The 19,211-nt window shown below is 42.9% G+C and overlaps 1 protein-coding gene across 16 annotated transcripts in view; it reads left to right on the plus strand.

The window, feature by feature from the left end:
- The window catches only part of ATP11A (ATPase phospholipid transporting 11A), a 268,432-nt gene that overhangs the window by 40,405 nt on the left and 208,816 nt on the right, over positions 1 to 19,211 (plus strand). The window contains exon 1 of one of the 16 annotated variants that reach the window (XM_056555792.1): positions 15,687 to 15,719. The exons of the other annotated variants lie outside the window; for them this stretch is intronic. Coding sequence (XP_056411767.1) covers positions 15,702 to 15,719 — 18 coding nt within the window. The 5' untranslated portion in view covers positions 15,687 to 15,701. Of the gene's footprint in view, positions 1 to 15,686; positions 15,720 to 19,211 lie in introns of those variants that run through there. 16 annotated transcript variants of the gene reach the window in all.

The raw sequence follows: 19,211 nt of genomic DNA on the forward strand, positions 1-19,211 counted from the left end.
ATTGAATGCTGGAGAGGCAAGATCTCTCTGCCCCATCTTAAGGGAGAGGTGTCAGGCTGAAGGCCTAAGTATGGAACCATACATGTGTATTATAATTGTATTTGTGTATAATCTAAGGCATGGGTGAGGGTTCATTCAGACGGTGTATTTGTTTTTGTGTATTCCAGTTTTATTGGGTGGTCTGTCTGCCTGTGTTATACTTTTAAAGTCAAAAGCCTTCGTATCAGCAGCAGGATATGAGATGTCTCTGGTCCCATCATGCTATCAAAATCAGATAAGGGACCTGGAAGAGATATGCCCCCCACCTGCTGGGATCAGAGGGGGGGGGGGAGTTTTCCCTCCTAAAAAGCCACTTTAAGGGTACATTCCCACACGGCGTATTTGCTGCGTATTTGCTGCTGCGTATTTTATTTTCTCTGTTGAAGTCAATGGGTAGGAAAAAACGCAGCACCAAATACGCAGCAAATACGCAGCAAAATACGCCGTGTGGGAACGTACCCTAAAGATGAGATGCTGGACAAACCTTGGAGGAAGCCGGTGGCAAAAGCTGACAAGATCCTAAGAACAGCTGGAATCTCACTCACAAGTGCTGCTATACCATTATGCTGTAAGGACTTTTCTTTTTGTTTTCTGAACTTGTCTTGCTGAACGCTTTTATATATTTTTGTAACTGTATGTCATTTGTTTATTTTATACCTAGCACTGTGATTTTCAGATTAAATTTTAAATAATCAGCTCTGATCTTTGATCTCTAAATATAGGAGCTCACCTTTCTGAAGGAAGCTCTGGTGAAACATTTATTAAAGAGTTAATTTGGTGACTTGCTGAGAGGTCTGGTGGCTTTAACCCTTGCACCATCACTCTCTCTCTCTACCGTCTTGGCTGGACCGATAGGGTGTGATATTGACAACTGCTTTTTCTTATTTCTTGTAAAAAAAAAAAAACGTTTATGGAGTAACGCATATGCATTTGTCTGGGATTTACTGTTTTAGCAGAATCCACAAAAATATTAAATATGTTGTTCAATGTTTTTGCAGATGCCAAAAACAGGATTTTCACAGCAGATGTTGCTGCTGCGGAAATTCTGCCGTGTGAACAGGACAGCAAAATCCCATTGAAATCAATGGGACTCTGGTGCAGAATGTAGTCACACGTACAGTATCCTGTGCATATTTAATGTGCAGTATTTGAAGTTGCAGATTTTATGCTTCCGATTTTAATGTAAACTAAGTGACTGAACACAGCATCAATACACAGGATACTATATGTGTCAATACACACTAAAGGTATTTAGGCATCAAATTCAAAATCAAAGTAATTTAGAAAAAATATTTGTATGATGAACATTGCAGGTACACATTCAGTATAATATATCTATATACAGTGGGGCAAAAAAGTATTTAGTCAGCCACCAATTGTGCAAGTTCTCCCACTTAACCCCTTAAGGATTCAGCGTTTTCCAGTTTTTGCATTTTCGTTATTTTTGCGCCACCAATTCTACTTTGCAGTGACATTAGTCATTTTACCCAAAAATCCACGGCGAAACGAAAAAAATCTTTATGTGACAAAATTGAACAAAAAACGCCATTTTGTAAGTTTTGGGGGCTTCCGTTTCTACGCAGTGCATTTTACGGTAAAAATGACACCTTATCTTTATTCTGTAGGTCCATGTAGTTAAAATGATGCCCTACTTATATAGGTTTGATTTTGTCTTACTTCTGGAAAGAAATCATAACCACATGCTGGAAAATTTATTCATTTAAAAATGTCCTCTTCTGGCCCCTATAACTTTTTTTATTTTTCCGCATATGGGGATGTATGATGGCTAATTTTTTGCACTGTGTTCTGAAGTTTTTATCTGTACCATTTTTGTTTTGATCGCTTTTTATTAATTTTTTAATGGTATAAAAAGTGACCAAAAATACGCTATTTTGGACTTTAGAATTTTTTTACGTGTACGCCATTGACTATGTGGTTTAATTAACAATATATTTTTATAGTTTGGACATTTACACACGCGGCGATACCACATATGTTTATATTTATTTTTATTTACATAGTTTTTTTTAAATGAGAAACGGGGGTGATTCTGACTTTTATTAGGACATTAACATGGCACTGATCAGTGTTATAGCCGCTTGACTGCTCCTGCCTGGATCTCACGCCGCTTGACTGCTCCTGCCTGGATTTCACTGCGGCGGTCCCGAACAGCACGACTGAGCTGGCCAGATGCTTTCGCCACGTCTGAAGGGTTATTACCGGGCATCACCGCGATCGGTGATGTCCATTATTAGCCGTGGGTCCCGGCCGTTGATGGCCTCCGGGACCAACCCGATATGACACGGGGTCACCGCTTGACCCCGCATTATATCGCGGGAGTTGGCACAGGATGTAAATATACATCCTGTGTCCTTAAAGGAAATCTGTCATCAGAATCACCCGCACTAAACCTGTTACACAGGCTTGTAGTGCGGGTGATCCTGATTAAAACGCTTCCTACCTGGTTAAAAATGGTTCAGCGGTTCTTCAGATATCTTTATTTTTAGTTTTCTGTTATTCCCTGGCTTGGGACTCAGTGGGAGGTGTTATCATCTCGGACTCGGCTACACGTCATTCTAGCTGGGCGGTGCGGCCGCCCGGCTCATGAATATTCATGAACTTATCCACGTAGTCTAACTCCTTTTTCTAGGTCTGGTGGGGAGGGCCGCGCATGCGCCGCGTTCCGTACACCCGGAAGCGGCGTTCTCCCCCCGGCTTCACTCGAGCTGCGGCCCAATACAAGTAAGAAGACGGGCTGCATGCGTGAAAAGCCGGGGGGAGAACGCCGCTTCCGGGTGTACGGAACCCGGCGCATGCGCGGCCCTCCCCACCAGACCTAGAAAAAGGAGTTAGACTACGAGGATAAGTTCATGAATATTCATGAGCCGGGCGGCCGCTCCGCCCAGCTAGAATGACGTGTAGCCGAGTCCGAGATGATAACACCTCCCACTGAGTCCCAAGCCAGGGAATAACAGAAAAATTAAAAATAAAGATATCTGAAGAACCGCTGAACCATTTTTAACCAGGTAAGAAGCGTTTTAATCAGGATCACCCGCACTACAAGCCTGTGTAACAGGTTTAGTGCGGGTGATTCTGATGACAGATTTCCTTTAAGGAGTTAAAAAGATGAGAGGCCTGTAATTTTCATTATGCATATACTTCAATCCATAAAATCACTGTCTGATTTTTAAAGAATTTATTTGCAAATTATGGTGGAGAATAAGTACTTGGTCAATAACAAAAGTTCATCTCAATATATTGTTATATGCCCTTTGTTGGCAATGAAAAAGGTCAAACTGTAAGTCTTCACAAGGTTTTCACACACTGTTGCTAGTATTTTGGCCCATTCTTCCATGCAGATCTTCTCTAGAGCAGTGTGATGTTTTGGGGCTATTGCTAGGCAACACAGACTTTCAACTCCCTCCAAAGGTTTTCTATGGGGTTGAGAGCTGGAGACTGGCTAGGCCACTCCAGGACCTTGAAATGCTTCTTAGGAAGCCACTCCTTTGTTTCCCGGGCGGTGTATTTGGGTTCATTGTCATGCTGAAAGACCCAGCCACGTTTCATCTTCAATACCCTTGCTGATGGATGGAGGTTTTCACTCAAAATTTCACGATACATGGCCCCATTCATTCTTTCCTTTGGCCTTAGTGGAGTTTGGAGTGTGACTGTTTGAGGTTGTGGACAGGTGTCTTTTATACTAATAACAAGTTCAAACAAGTGCCATTAAAACAGGTAATGAGTGGAGGACAGAGGAAACTCTTAAAGAAGTTGTTACAGGTCTGTGAGAGCCAGAAATCTTGCTTGTTTGTAGGTGACCAAATACTTATTTTCCACCATAATTTGCAAATAAATTCTATAAAAATCAGACAATGTGATTTTATGGATTTTTTTTCTCATGTCTCTCATAGTTGAGGTATACCTATGATGAAAACTAGAGGCCTCTCATATTTTTTAAGAGGAAGAACTTGCACAATTGGTGGCTGACTAAATACTTTTTTGCCCCACTGTATATAAAAGGTTTATCATTGATCTACCCCTTTACAATCATGTACAATCATGTCAAAAATGGCACTTCTGAGCCTAGGCGGTAATAGGCTGGCGTTATTTAGGCTGGAGAGGGCCAGTAACAATGGTCCTCACCCACCCTGGTAACATCAGGCTGTTGCTGCTTGGTTGGTATCTGGCTGATAATGAAAAAATGGGGGAACCACACACGTTTTTTTTATTTATTTAAAATAAAAAAAACTCATTGGGTTCCCCCTATTTTCAGTATCAGACAGATACAAACCAAGCAGTAACAGCCTCATGTTACAATTTTTGTTATTCCAGAAAATGGAAAAATAAAGAATTGCTAAAAATAAAAAACACAACACATTGAAATAAAAATGTTATTTAAAAAAACACTCTCCCACAGCCCTTGTTAACCATTTTAAAATTATACCCTACTTATATAGGTTTGATTTTGTCGTACTTCTGGAAAAAAAATCATAACTACATGCACGAAAATTGATACGTTTAAAATTGTAATCTTCTGACCCCTATAACTTTTTTATTTTTCCACGAACGGGGCAGTATAAGGGCAAATTTTTTGTGCTGTGATCTGAAGTTTTTATCGGTACCATTTTTGTTTTGATTGGACTTTTTGATCGCTTTTTATTCATTTTTTATGGTATAAAAAGTGAACAAAAATATGCTATTTTGGACTGTGGAATTTTTTTGCGCGTACGCCAGTGACCGTGTGGTTTAATTAACAATATATTTTATGGTTCGGACATTTACGCACGCGGCGATACCACATATGTTTATATTTATTTTTATTTACACTTTTTTTTATGGGAAAAGGGGGGTGATTCTGATTTTTATTAGGGAAGGGTTAAATCGTGTTTATAAATGTTTTTTTTTTTTTTATACAGTGTTATAGCCCCCTCTAGGGGTTGTAATATTGCATACACTGATTGCAGGTACTGTTCAATGCATTGCCATAGGAATGCATTGATCAGTGTTTTCTGTGCTTGATTGCTCAAGTCTGGATTTCAGGCTTGGAGCAATCAAACGCCGATCGGACAGCCGGGAAGAAGGTAAGACACCTCCCGCTGTCCTCTCAGATGTTCGGGACGCCGCAATTTCACCCGAACAGCTTCGCTGAGGTAACCTGCAGTGTATTCTCCCGTTTTAGACGCAGCAATCAACTTTGATCGTGCTGTCTAAAGGGTTAATACTGAGCATCAGCCCAATCGGCGATGTCCGGTATTAGCCACGGGTCCTGGTTGCTGATAGCAACCAGGACCCCGCAGATACGAAGCGCGCTCAGAAGCTTCACAGATCGGGAGCCGCTGGTCGTTAAGGGGTTAAAGTCCCATACAAGTCTATGGGAAATATTTGTTACAGCATAACTTCCCTACAGCTTGAGATATTTTTCGATAATACTTGGTCACATGTTACTTATATGTCAAATAAAAGTATATAATAGGTAAATTAACCCTAACCTACCCCCTTATTTGAAGGATGGGGTCTTCGTTTCAAGTGTAATGCAAGTATATGGGACGTCTGATACTTTACTCCATAAGCTCCTCTCTGCATCTCCTGGTGAGTGTGTCAGTCTGGCTGGAAAGCCACACCCTCCACGCATGCCACGCTCTATCTTGCAAAGACATGCCCACCTTTTAAGCTACACCGCTTTTATTTTCATCTTACAAGGTTTTTACACCAGCTCAGATGGGGGTTCTTTACTATAAGAGCAGTGAGAATGTGGAACTCTCTCCCAGAGAAGGTAGTCATGGTGAACTCTGTAAAAGAGTTCAAAAGGGGCCTGGATGCATTTTTGGAAAGTAATAACATAATGATAATATCAGCAGAGCTGACTAGGTGTTTATAAGCAGAGTAGATGCTGTGAGAAAAGCTAAGATGACTGAAAGACTGGCTGAAACAAGCTTATGCATAGAAGAGACAGGTCAGGTTCCAGGGAATGAAATTAAGGCAAAAGTCTAGTAAACAGGCAGGGTCAGGAACACAGGATCAGCAAACATAAAGGCTTTATAGACCTAGCAATGCTGAAAATACAACCTTGCTGAGGCAACAGGTGGGGCAGGTTTATGTAGAGAGTGCCAGGCAAGGATTGGAGAAGAATCCATTAGTGAGTGCACACTGTCTCTAGACAGTGCTCGTGGACAGACCCTAGTGGACAGAGTGGAAAATGAATCAGGAGACGCTCCAGAGCAGGAAGCACAGCAGACACATGGCACAGAGAATGTCACCTGACACTCGTAAGAACCAGGACACAGGGGGAGATTTATAAAAATCTGTCCAGAGGAAATGTTGCTGAGTTGTCCATAGCAACCAATCAGATTGCTTCTTTCATTTTTGAACAGGCCTGTAAAAAAATCAAAGGAGCAATCTTTTCCTCTGGACAGGTTTTGATAAATCTATCCCATGGTGTAAAACAATCAGATTTTTTTTTTTTAAAAAGCCAGTTTCTCAGTACACCTCTCACTTGAGGTAGAAGATGGAATTTCTGGTAACTAGCAACATGGCCAATTTAGGGTGTCCTATCTTTGTCCAACAAATGCTAGTCATCCCAGAAGGTGTATACCTTATATATCAGAACGCTACTTGAAAGTGGATCATTAAACTGTAAGTGGCTTTTTGTTAGACCAGTATGATGGCCTTTCAATTCTCCAATGACATCATTTGTTAATATAAAGTTATTAAAAGGGTATGGTCAGCTTAAGTTATCACCTTGTTTCCACCCCAACCTTTGCTTAGCTGTACAGCCTTTACTACAAGGTGATCCCAAGGTCTCGATTCCAGAATAGTCATCAGTTGGCAACCAGATGTAGCAGCATCAACAGGACCCAGGCATTGACGGAGAATGGGTACATGGTCATAGAACAGAAGGGTAGAGTCTAGAAATAGGCTATGATCTAGAACCAGGAACATGGGGAGAGATTTATCAAAATCTGTGGACAGGCAAAGTTGTCACGTTGCCCATAGCAACCAATCAGATCGCTTCTTACATACTTAACAAGGCCTGTGAAAAAGAAAGAAGCGATTTGATTGGTTGCTATGGGCAACTGGACAACTTTTCCTCTGCACAGGTTTTGATAAATCTCCCCCATGGAGTACAAGGTGTAGTATGCAAAAGTCAAGAGACCAGAAACAAGAGACCTGGAGATTGAGCCCATGGTAGCATGTCAGACAAATCTGAATCAAGATTTGAATTATAAGCTGTGTGTTGACTCTTAGACCATGAGTGAGAGATATGGCTGGGCTTAAATGGCAGAAGAAATAATTATTTAAAGGGGTAATCCACTGGAAAACATTTTCTTTTAAATCAGCTGGTGCCAGAAAGTTAAACAGATTTGTAAATTACTTCTATTTAAAAATCCCAATCCTTCCAGACACTTCTGTCCATGTCAGGAACTGTCCAAAGCAGGAGCAAATCCCCCAAGAAAACCTCTTTTGCTCTGGAGCTGATGTGGACAGAGGTGTCAGCAGAGAGCACTTGTGGTCAGGCAGAAAGGAAATTCAAAAAGAAAAGAACTTTCTGTGTATTATACAGCAGCTAATAAGTACTGGAAGGATTGGGATTTTTTAGTAGATGTAATTAACAAATCTGTTTAACTTTCTGGCACCAGTTGATTTAAAAGAAAATATTTTCCAGTGGAGTACTCCTTTAACCTAGCGAGAGCCCAAAAACAGTGTACAGATATTCAACAGACAAGAACAACAAAGAAACTTAGCTGTGCGGACCAAGCCCATTTTGACCTTAACCCCTTAAGGACCAGGCCATTTTACACCTTAGGTCCAGAGCGTTTTTTGAACATCTGACCACTGTCACTTTAAACATTAATAACTCTGGAATGCTTTTAGTTATCATTCTGATTCCGAGAATGTTTTTTTCGTGACATATTCTACTTTAACATAGTGGTAAAATTTTGTGGTATCTTGCATCCTTTCTTGGTGAAAAATCCCCAAATTTTATGAAAAATTTGAAAATTTTGCATTTTTCTAACTTTGAAGCTCTCTGCTTGTAAGGAAAATGGATATTCCAAATAATTTTTTTTATTCACATATACAATATGTCCACTTTATGTTTGCATCATAAAATTGAAGAGTTTTTACTTTTGGAAGACACCAGAGGGCTTCAAAGTTCAGCAGCAATTTTCCAATTTTTCACAAAATTTCCAAACTCACAATTTTTCATGGACCAGTTCAGGTTTGAAGTGGATTTGAAGGGTCTTCATATTAGAAATACCCCACAAATGACCCCATTATAAAAACTGCACCCCCCAAAGTATTCAAAATGACATTCAGTCCGCGTTTTAACCCTTTAGGTGTTTCACAGGAATAACAGCAAAGTGAAGGAGAAAATTCACAATCTCCATTTTTTACACTCGCATGTTCTTGTAGACCCAATTTTTGAATTTTTACAAGGGGAAAAAGGAGAAAATGTATACTTATATTTGTAGCCCAATTTCTCTCGAGTAAGCACATACCTCATATGTCTATGTAAAGTGTTTGGCGGGCGCAGTAGAGGGCTCAGAAGCGAAGGAGCGACAAGGGGATTTTGGAGAGTACGTTTTTTTTAAATGGTTTTTGGGGGGCATGTTGCATTTAGGAAGCCCCTATGGTGCCAGAACAGCAAAAATCCCCCACATGGCATACCATTTTGGAAACTAGACCCCTTGAGGTACGTAACAAGGAATAAAGTGAGCCTTAATACCCCACAGGAGTTTCACGACTTTTGCATATTTAAAAAAATAAAAATAAAATTTCACTAAAATGTGTGTTTCCCCCCAAATTTCACATTTTTGCAAGGGTTAATAGCAGAAAATACCCCCCCAAACATTGTAACCCCATCTCTTCTGAGTATAAAGATACCCCATAAGTTGACCTGAGGTGTACTATGGGTGAACTACAATGCTCAGAAGAGAAGGAGTCATATTTGGCTTTTTGAGAGCAAATTTTGCTCGGGGGCATGTCGCATTTAGGAAGCCCCTATGGTGCCAGGACAGCAAAAAAAAAAAAAAACACATAGCATACCATTTTGGAAACTAGACCCCTTGTGGAACGTAACAAGAAATAAAGTGAGCATTAATACCCCACAGGGGTTTCACGACTTTTGCATACGTAAAAAAAAAAAAAAAAATCACTAAAAGGTGTGTTTTCCCCCCCAAATTTCACATTTTTGCAAGGGTTAATAGCAGAAAATACCCCCCAAAATTTGTAACCACATCTCTTCTGAGTATGGAGGTACCCCATAAGTTGACCTGAAGTGCACTACGGGCGAACTACAATGCTCAGAAGAGGAGTCATATTTGGCTTTTTGAGAGCAAATTTTGCTCGGGGGGCATGTCGCATTTAGGAAGCCCATATGGTGCCAGGACAGCAAAATAACCCCCACATGGCATACCATTTTGGAAACTAGACCCCTTGAGGAACGTAAGAAGGTGTAAAGTGAGCATTTACCCCCCACTGGTGTCTGTCATATCTTTGGAACAGTGGGCTGTACAACATTTTTAATTTGCACAGCCCACTCTTCCAAAGATCTGTCAGACACCAGTGGGGTGTAAATTCTCACTGCACCCCTCATTACATTCCATGAGAGGTGTAGTTTCCGAAATGGGGTCACATGTGGGGTTTTGTTTTTTCTGCGTTTGTCAAAACCGCTGTAACAATCAGCCACCCCTGTGCAAATCACCTCAAATGTACATGGCGCACTCTCCCTTCTGGGGCTTGTTGTGCCCCCCCAGAGCACTTTACGTCCACATATGGGGTATCTCCGTACTCGGGAGAAATTGCGTTACAAATTTTGGGGGGCTTTTTTCCCCTTTACCTCTTGTCAAAATGAAAAGTATAGGGCAACACCAGCATGTTAGTGTAAAAAGTTTATTTTTTTTAACTAACATGCTGGTGTAGACCCCAACTTCACCTTTTCATAAGGGGTGAAAGGAGAAAAAGACCCCCAAGATTTGTTAGTCAATTTCTCCCGAGTACGGCGATACCCCATATGTGACCCTAAACTGTTGACTTGAAATACGACAGGGCTCCAAAGTGAGAGCGCCATGTGCATTTGAGGCCTGAATTAGGGATTTGCATAGGGGTGGACATAGGGGTATTCTACGCCAGTGATTCCCAAACAGGGTGCCTCCAGCTGTTGCAAAACTCCCAGCATGCCTGGACAGTCAACGGCTGTCCGGCAATACTGGGAGTTGTTGTTTTGCAACAGCTGGAGGCTCCATTTTGGAAAGAGTGGCGTACCAGGCGTTTTTCATTTTTATTGGGGAGGGAGGGGGGCTGTGTAGGGGTATGTGTATATGTAGTGTTTTTTACTTATTTTATTTTGTGTTAGTGTAGTGTAGTGTTTTTAGGGTACAGTCACCCGGGCGGGGGATTACAGCGAGTTTCGCGCTGCGAGTTTGAGCTGCCACGCAAAATTTGCTGCATTGCAAACTTGCAGCCTGATACTCACTGTAAGCCCCCTGCCCATGTTACTATACCCTGTACATTCATTGCAAAACTACAACTCCCAGCATGCATGGTCTATCAGTGCATGCTGGTAGTTATAGTTTTGCAACAGCTGGAGGCAGACGGGTTGGGAAACACTGAGTTAGGAAACAGGCAATGTTTCCCAACCAGTGTGCCTCCAGTTGTTGCAAAACCACTACTCCCAAACATTCTCAGGCATGCTGGAAGTAGTAGTTCGGCAACATCTTTAGAGCCAGATGTTGCCGAACTACAACTCCCAGCATGCTTGGAGTTGTAGTTTTGCAACATCATGAGGACTACAGTTTGCAGACCACTAATACAGTGGTTCCCAATCTGTGCCCTTCCAGATGTTGCAAAACTACAACTCCCAGTATGCCAAAACTGTCCAGGCATGCTGGGAGTTGTAGTTCTGCAACATCTGAAGGGCCAGATGTTACAGAACTACAACTCCCAGCATGCCTGGACAGTAAGAGCATGCTGAGGATGTGTAGTTTTGCAACATCTGGAAGGGCACAGTGGTCTCCAAACTGTGGACCTCCAGATGTTGCAAAACTGCAACTCCCAGCATGCCCAGACGCCAAGGGCTGTCTGGGCATGCTGGGAGTTGTAGTGTAAGGGGACCAGATGGAGCAGTCCAGATCGCTTTACGGCGGTCTGGACTGCTGCAAAGGTCCCGCGCCGCCGCCGAAGATCAACTCACCTGTCGCCACCGCCGCCGTCTCCGCCCCCGGGATCCTGGTCTTCAGGGACGAGGTAAGTACTGGGGCCGGGCCCCAGCACTCCCCGTCCCCCGCCGCGTCCTCCGGTCTTCCTCCCGTTCTCTCCGGACTTCCAGGGGCCGGGCAGGGCGGGAGGAAGTAACCACCCCCCCCCATGCGATTGGTCGGTTAACTAACCGACAGATCGCAGGGTATAGGAGGAGGTGGCAGGCTTGCCACCTCGCTCCTATACTTCAGCATGGTCCTGGCTGTCTGTGACAACCGGGATCATGCAAAATTACCGGGCGGTCGGGTCCCAGATCAGCCCGGTATCGCCGCAGATCGATGTTGTGATTTCAGCAGCGATTTGCGGCGATCGCCGACATGGGGGGGCCTACATGGCTCCCCTCGACGTTTGCCCTGGATGCCTGCTGAACGATTTCAGCAGGCATCCGGTTCCGATCTCTGCCCGGCGGAGACCGCAATGACTCAGGACGTATGCATACGTTCTTGGTCGTTAAGTACCAGGGTCCCAGGTTAAGGTCCAAGGTTAAGGACCAGGACAATTTTATTTTTGCATTTTCGTTTTTTCCTCCTCGTAACTCTTTTATATTTTTATCCACAGACTAGTATCTTGTAGGGCTTGTTTTATGCACGACCAGTTGTCCTGTGTAATGACATCACTCATTTTACCATAAAATGTATGGCGCAACCAAAAAAATACTATATGTGTGGGGAAATAAAATTAAAAAAACACAATTTGCTAATTTTGGAAGGTTTCGTTTTCACGCCGTACAATTTAAGGTAAAAATGACGTCTTCTTTCTGTGGGTTAATACGATTAAAACGATACCCATGATTATACAATGATTTTCTATTATTGTTGCGCTTAAAAAAAAAATCACAAACTTTTTAACCAAATTATTTAAAATCCTTCTATTTTGTCGACCTATAACTTTTTCATTTTTCCATATAAGCGGCAGAATGAGGGCTCATTTTTTGTGCCATGATCTGTACTTTTTATTGATACCACATTTGTGTATATAAAACTTTTATAATTTTTTTTTTATTTTAATAACGTGACGAAAAAGCATCAATTTTGCTTTTTTTTTTTTTTTTTACATTCACGCCGTTCACCGTAGGGACCAATAACATAATATTTTAATTAGGGATGTCCCGATACTGGTATCGGTATCAGGGCCGATACTAACCATTTGCATGGTATCGGGGACTCGTTTAATGTCCCCGATACCATGCCCGATACCGGGTGCCGCTCTGCTGCCCCGTTCTCCCGTCCTCCGGTCCGCATCGTGTCGTCCTTTGGAGGAGCATGTGACACACACATCACTCTGCCTCCTCCCCTGTGCCCAGCGTAATGATACGCAGGAAGCAGAGTGACGTATATGTCACATGCTCCTACATAGGACGACACGATGTGGACCGGAGGACGGGAGAACGCGGCAGCACCAGCACCTGACCCGAGGAGGTGAGCTGCCTGTAAGGAGGGGGCTGCTACTAATGTCTAAGCGGGGGGCCCTGCTGCTGTCTAAACGGGGGGGCCCTGCTGCTGTCTAAAGGGGGGGCCCTGCTGCTGTCTAAAGCGGGGGCCCTGATGCTGTCTAAAGGGGGGGCCTGCTGCTGTCTAATAGGAGGGGCTGCTGCTGTCTAAAGGGGGGGCCCTGCTGCTGTCTAAACGGGGGCCCTGCTGTTGTCTAAAGGGGGGGGGCCTGCTGCTGTCTAAAGGGGGGGCTCTGCTGCTGTCTAAAGGGGGGGCCCTGCTGCTGTCTAAAGGGGGGGCCCTGTTGCTGTCTAAAGGGGGGGGGCCCTGCTGCTGTCTAAAGGGGGGCCTGCTGCTGTCTAAAGGGGGGGCCTGCTGCTTTCTAGAGGGGGCCCTGCTGCTGTCTAGAGGGGGGCCCTGCTGCTGTCTAAAGGGGGGCCCTGCTGCTGTCTAAAGGGGGGGCCCTGCTGCTTTCTAGAGGGGGGCCCTGCTGCTGTCTAAAGGGGGGCCCTGCTGCTGTCTAAAGGGGGGCCCTGCTGCTGTCTAAAGGGGGGGCCCTGCTGCTGTCTAAAGGGGGGGCTGCTGCTGTTTAAATGGGGGCCCACTGTCTAAAGGGGAGCTGTGGTCTACGGGGGGGTTGTTACTTATGTCTACAGGGGGGCTGCTACTTATGTCTACAGGGGGGCTGCTGTCTACAGGGGGGGCTGCTACTAATGACTGCCAGGGGGCTGCAGCTAATGTCTGCAAGGGGATACTACCTACTATTAAAGGCAATCTTACAGCAGAGTCACTAACTTGAATTTATAGGTAGATAGTGCAGGTGACCCGGTTTCTACCGTTGCTCACCATGTGATCATCAGCGCAGTCGCTCAGGAGACATCGGTCTCGCCGCCAATGCAAATTCCCTGTCCTGTCCAATGGAGAAGAGAGTAATCTTGGCTCATACTACAGCAGCCGCCTCCATTGTACACAACAAGGACCCACATATTGTACGGTAAACAGTGCCAGAAACCGGGTCACCCTGGTGTCAGATTCCTTTTAAAATATAAGTACTCGTACTTGGTATCGGCGAGTACTAGAATTAAAGTATCGGTACTCGTACTCTGTCTTAAAAAAATGGTATTGGGACATCCCTAATTTTAATAGTTTGGACATTTATGCACGCGGCGATACCAAATATGTGTATTCAATTTTTTTTATTTTATTTTTACACTTTATGGGGGTAAAATGGGAAAAAAGGACATATGACATTTTTACTGGGGGAGGGGATTTTTCAGATTTTTAAAACTTATTTTTAAAACTTTTTTTTTACTTTTTATCCTTACATTTTAATAGTCCATAGGGCATAGCACTGATCAGTGTTATCGGTCATCTTCTGCTTTGGCTTTTACGATCTCAGACCAGAGCAGTAGACCCTGGGAGACGGGCGGAGCCAGGTGAGGGGACCTCTGGACACCATGCTGGATGATTGGATCCCTGCGGCAGAGCTGCAGGCGATCTGATCATCCATTTAAAGTACCGCACTGAGGCATATGCCGTGATCTGTATTGATCACGGCATCTGAGGGGTTAATGGCGGACAACCACGCGATCGCGGATGTCCGCCATTACCGGCGGGTCCCTGGCTGCTGATAACAGCTGGGACCTGCCGCGCATGACGAGAGCACCGGTCCGGTGCTCGTGGTCTTAGTGGAGCGTAAATGTACGTCATGGTGCGTTAAGTACCACGGCACCATGACATACATTTACGTCCATTGTCGTTAAGGGGTTAAATACAGTAGGTCATGTTGTAGAATATCCAGACTTGTAATAATTCGGGCTCAGTGGTGTCTGCCAGGATAGCGAATTCGCAATAGTTGAAAAAACAGACAGACAGAGTCAGTGGTCCAGCAACTGATTTATTCCTCCAGCATAGAAAGAAATCCCTGCGGGAGGTCAGTGTCCGCTTTATTTATGTACATAACAAAGAGGGAGGGGTTACAGTAGCCACTCCCACATATACAGTATCAGGTGTCACACCTACAGCCATTGTATCAAAGGTACTCCCACAGTGGACACAGACAAGTTGCAATATGGTGATCCAGGCTACACACTGTGCACTGAGGCCTATATGTCACTGACCACCAACACATCTGGCTGTGCCAATAGCCAATAACGACAAACCACATTGCACAACATTACGCTCACCATGAAGGCAATGTGACAAACCAGAAAATATTTCCACGACAGTCACTTTTAACAAATGTCTCCCAGTTTCTGTAATGCAGGAAGACACTGTTTATGACAAAAGAGTTATACCTTTGCCATACTTTTAGCAGCAGTGCAGTGAAGGGTACTGCAGTATCCAAGTTCACTTGTGCACATAAGCACCACAAATGCTTAAAACAGATGATCAGCATGGGTGCAGGGAGTTGGAACACACCCATTTAATATTGCTGGCCTATCCTAAGGACAAGTAATGAATTTTACAAGGTTGCATAACCCCTTTAAGGTTTTTAGTGGACATGCCAGCTACTTTCCCACTTTGCTTGCAGACCCCACCACATTTAAGACAGATAAAACACCTATCCAACTGCATCTAAAATACAACCTCTTGAATATTTACTACTTATTGATCTCCCTGCCAGAGCAATCCCACTCTCATATTTACAGAGCTAGGAGCAAGTTTTCTAGACGGATTAAAGGGGAGTTATCAGTCAATACATTCTGCGTGCAGCACTTATAAATATACTGTATCACATCTATATAAATAGATAAAAAAGATGAATCTGTGCCCAAAATACTTTTGTTATGATGTAATGTTTTTAAGCAAATTATAGAACAAATGAAATGGAGGGGAAAAAAATCACAGGGTAATCATGTGCCATATACTTAAGAGGTGATGTTACCTAGAGCTACTTATAATTCCACCAACTCTGCCCTGCTCTGACTGTACACCAGGACTCAGATGCCACTGTGCAGATAAAGCAACTGGGCCATGACCCCAACCAGCAAGGTAATAATTAGAGGTTAGCGCTAGCTGATTTTGGGGCTAATGCTAAGCCCCGGCTTAGTAATGGATTCTGTCTATAAGACAGCTTCCACTACTAACCCTGAAAATTCAATTATAAAAAACAAGACACATTGAAAAATATGTTATAAAAAAAACTCCCCCACAGCCCTCGTTAACCATTTTATTGAAATAAAACAAAAAACCCTGGTCATCATCGCAGTCCACCGAATGTGACGTAGTCCTCTGCATTCAGGTATCTGAAATGAGAAGAAAAGAAAAACAAGAAATATGGGTTAGTAATTTTTTTTTTTGCTCTCCCCTGGAAAGAGCGCACATAATGCAGTGTGTTCATAATAAGGGAGTCTCCAATTGTTGCTAAACTACAACTCCCATCATGGGGGCTGTAGTTAGGCAACAGCTGTTTGGGAACACACTGCCAGAAAGGCTCTGTTCCCATTATGCCCATTCTGTCCCTCTGCCCTTGGACTACTACTCCTATCATGGGACAGAGCCTGTGAGATATGCAAAATTAGCATTTTATCATTGATCAAAATGGATTGTATATATGTAAAAACCATCGCCATTTTTATCAGGATGGAGAAAGGTCATTGACAATACTTTTATAATACATAGGTCACTACTAATAACCATGAATTCTTTTTAAAAAAAATCTCTCTTTTTTGAGTTGTGTATTACAACATATTGTAGGAGTACATTCATATACCATATCTGCTGCGGATTTGGTGCTGCAGAATCTCCTGAAGATTTTGCTGCATATTTGATATAAAAATAAATCGCATCAGATCTGCAGCATCAAATCCTCAGTGCCTATATTTATTGTAAATGTGCCCTAAGGGAGAATTCAATTAACTCCTTGAAAACACAGCCAATATACATTTTTGAGGTTATGTATTTTGTACTTTTGATTGCTTATGTAATTGCAATGCATTGACTTGATTTTTCTGTGCTCTGCTACCATACCCTGCGTACAGTAGGCTGTACATACAGATCTGTCATGGCACACACCGAGGCCTTTAGAAGGCCTCACTGTTATCAATGATCTGTATATAGTGCAGGGAGCACAACAACAGTGATCTAATGGTAACAGCCCATGATCAATGTAACCAGTAACACTTAAAGGGCTATTCCAGGCCAAAACTTTTTTTATATATCAACTGGCTCCGGAAAGTTAAACAGATTTGTAAATTACTTCTATTAAAAAATCTTAATCTTAATCTAATAGTTATTAGCTTCTGAAGTTAAGTTGCTGTTTTCTGTCTAGCTGCTTTCTGATGACTCACGTCCAGGGAGCTGTGCAGTTCCTATGGGGATATTCTCCCATTATGCACAGCTCCCGGGACATGACATCATCATTGAGCAGTTGGACAGAAAACTTCAGAAGCTAATAACTATTGGAAGGATTAAAAATTTTTAATAGAAGTAATTTACAAATCTGTTTAACTTTCTGGAGCCAGTTGATTAATAAAAAAAAGTTTTTGCCTGGAATACACCTTTAATAAAGATCATTTAACCCCTTCCCTAACAAAAGTTTGAATCACCCACCTTTTCCCATAAAAAAAAAAACTGTGTAAATAAACATATGTGGTATCGCTGCATGTGTAAATGTCCAAATTATAAAAATATATCGTTTATTAAACCGCACGGTCAATGGCGCACGCGCAAGAAAAATCCAAAGTCCAAAATCGCGTATATTCGTCACTTTTTATATCATGAAAAAATGAATAAAAAGTGATCAAAAAGTCCGATCAATACAAAAATGTTACCGCCAAAAACTTCAGATCATGGTGCAAAAATATCGCCCTGTACGCGGAAAAATAAAGTTATAGGAGTCAGAAGATGACAATTTTAAATGTATAAATTTTCGTGCATGTAGTTATGATTTTTTCCAGAAGTACGACAAAATCAAACCTATATAAGTATGGAATCATTTAGGTAAAGAGGAAAAAACCAAAGTACAAAAACGGAAAAACCCTGAGTCCTTAAAGGGGTACTCTGGTGGAAAACTTTTTTTTTTTTTTTTTTTATCAACTGGTGCCAGAAAGTTAAACAGATTTGTAAATGATTTCTATTAAAAAATCTTAATCCTTCCAGTACTTGTTAGCTGCTGAAATTCTTTTATTTTTGGAACACAGAGCTCTCTGCTAACATCACGAGCACAGTGCTCTCTGCTGACATCTCTGTCCATTTCAGGAACTGTTCAGAGCAGCATATGTTTGCTATGGGGATTTTCTCCTACTCTGGACTGTTCTTAAAAGGGACAGAGATGTCAGCAGAGAGCACTGTGCTCGTGATTCAGCAGAGAGCTGTGTTCCAAAAAGAAATTTCCTCTGTAGTATTCAGCAGCTAATAAGTACTGGAAGGATTAAGATTTTTTTAATAGAGGTAATTTACAAATCTGTTTAACTTTCTGGCACCAGTTGATTTAAAAAAAAAGCGTTTTTTGAAAGAAATTATCTCTGTTTTTCTATTCCTGGATAACCCCTTTAAGAGAAGACACAGAATATACACTGCTCAAAGGGGCCACTTAAACAACACAATGTAACTCCAAGTCAATCACACTTCTGTGAAATCACACTGTCCACTCAGGAAGCAACACTGATTGACAATCAATTCCACATGCTGTTGTTCAAATGGAACAGACAACAGGTGGAAACTATAGGCAATTAGCAAGACACCCCCAATAAAGTAGTGGTTTTGCAGGTGGTGACCACAGACCACTTCTCAGTTCCTATGCTTCCTGGCTGATGTTTTGGACACTTTTGAATGCTGGTGGTGCTCTCACTCTAGTAGTAGCATGAGATGGAGTCTACAACCCACACAAGTGGCTCAGGTAGTGAAGCTCATCCAGTATGACACATCAATGTGAGCTGTGGCAAGAAGGTTTGCTGTGTCTATCAGCGTAGTGTCCAGAGCATGGAGGCGCTATCAGGAGACAGGCCAGTACATCAGGAGATGTGGAGGAGGCTGTAGGAGGGCAACAACGTAGGAGGGCAACAACCCAGCAGCAGGACTGCTACCTCTGCAAGGAGGAACAGCAGGAGCACTGCCAGAGCCCTGCAAAATTACCTCCAGTAGGCAACAAATGTGCATGTGTCCACTCAAATGGTCAGAAACAGAGAGGGTGGTATGAGGGCCCAACGTCCGCAGGTGGGGGTTGTGCTTACAGCCCAACACCATGCAGGACGTTTGGCATTTCCCAGAGAACACCAAGATTGGCAAATTCGCCACTGGCGCCCTGTGCTCTTCACAGATGAAAGCAGGTTCACACTGAGCACATGTGACAGATTTGACAGAGTCTGGAGATGCCGTGGAGAACGTTCTGCTGCCTTCAACATCCTCCAGCATGACTGGTTTGGCGGTGGGTCAGTAATGGTGTGGGGTGGCATTTCTTTGGGGGCCGCACAGTCCTCCATTTGCTTTACCAGAGGTAGCCTGACTGCCATTAGGTACCGGGATGAGATCCTCAGACGCCTT

This window comes from Hyla sarda, chromosome 2 (genome assembly GCF_029499605.1).
Source record: "Hyla sarda isolate aHylSar1 chromosome 2, aHylSar1.hap1, whole genome shotgun sequence".
Lineage (NCBI taxonomy): Eukaryota > Metazoa > Chordata > Amphibia > Anura > Hylidae > Hyla > Hyla sarda.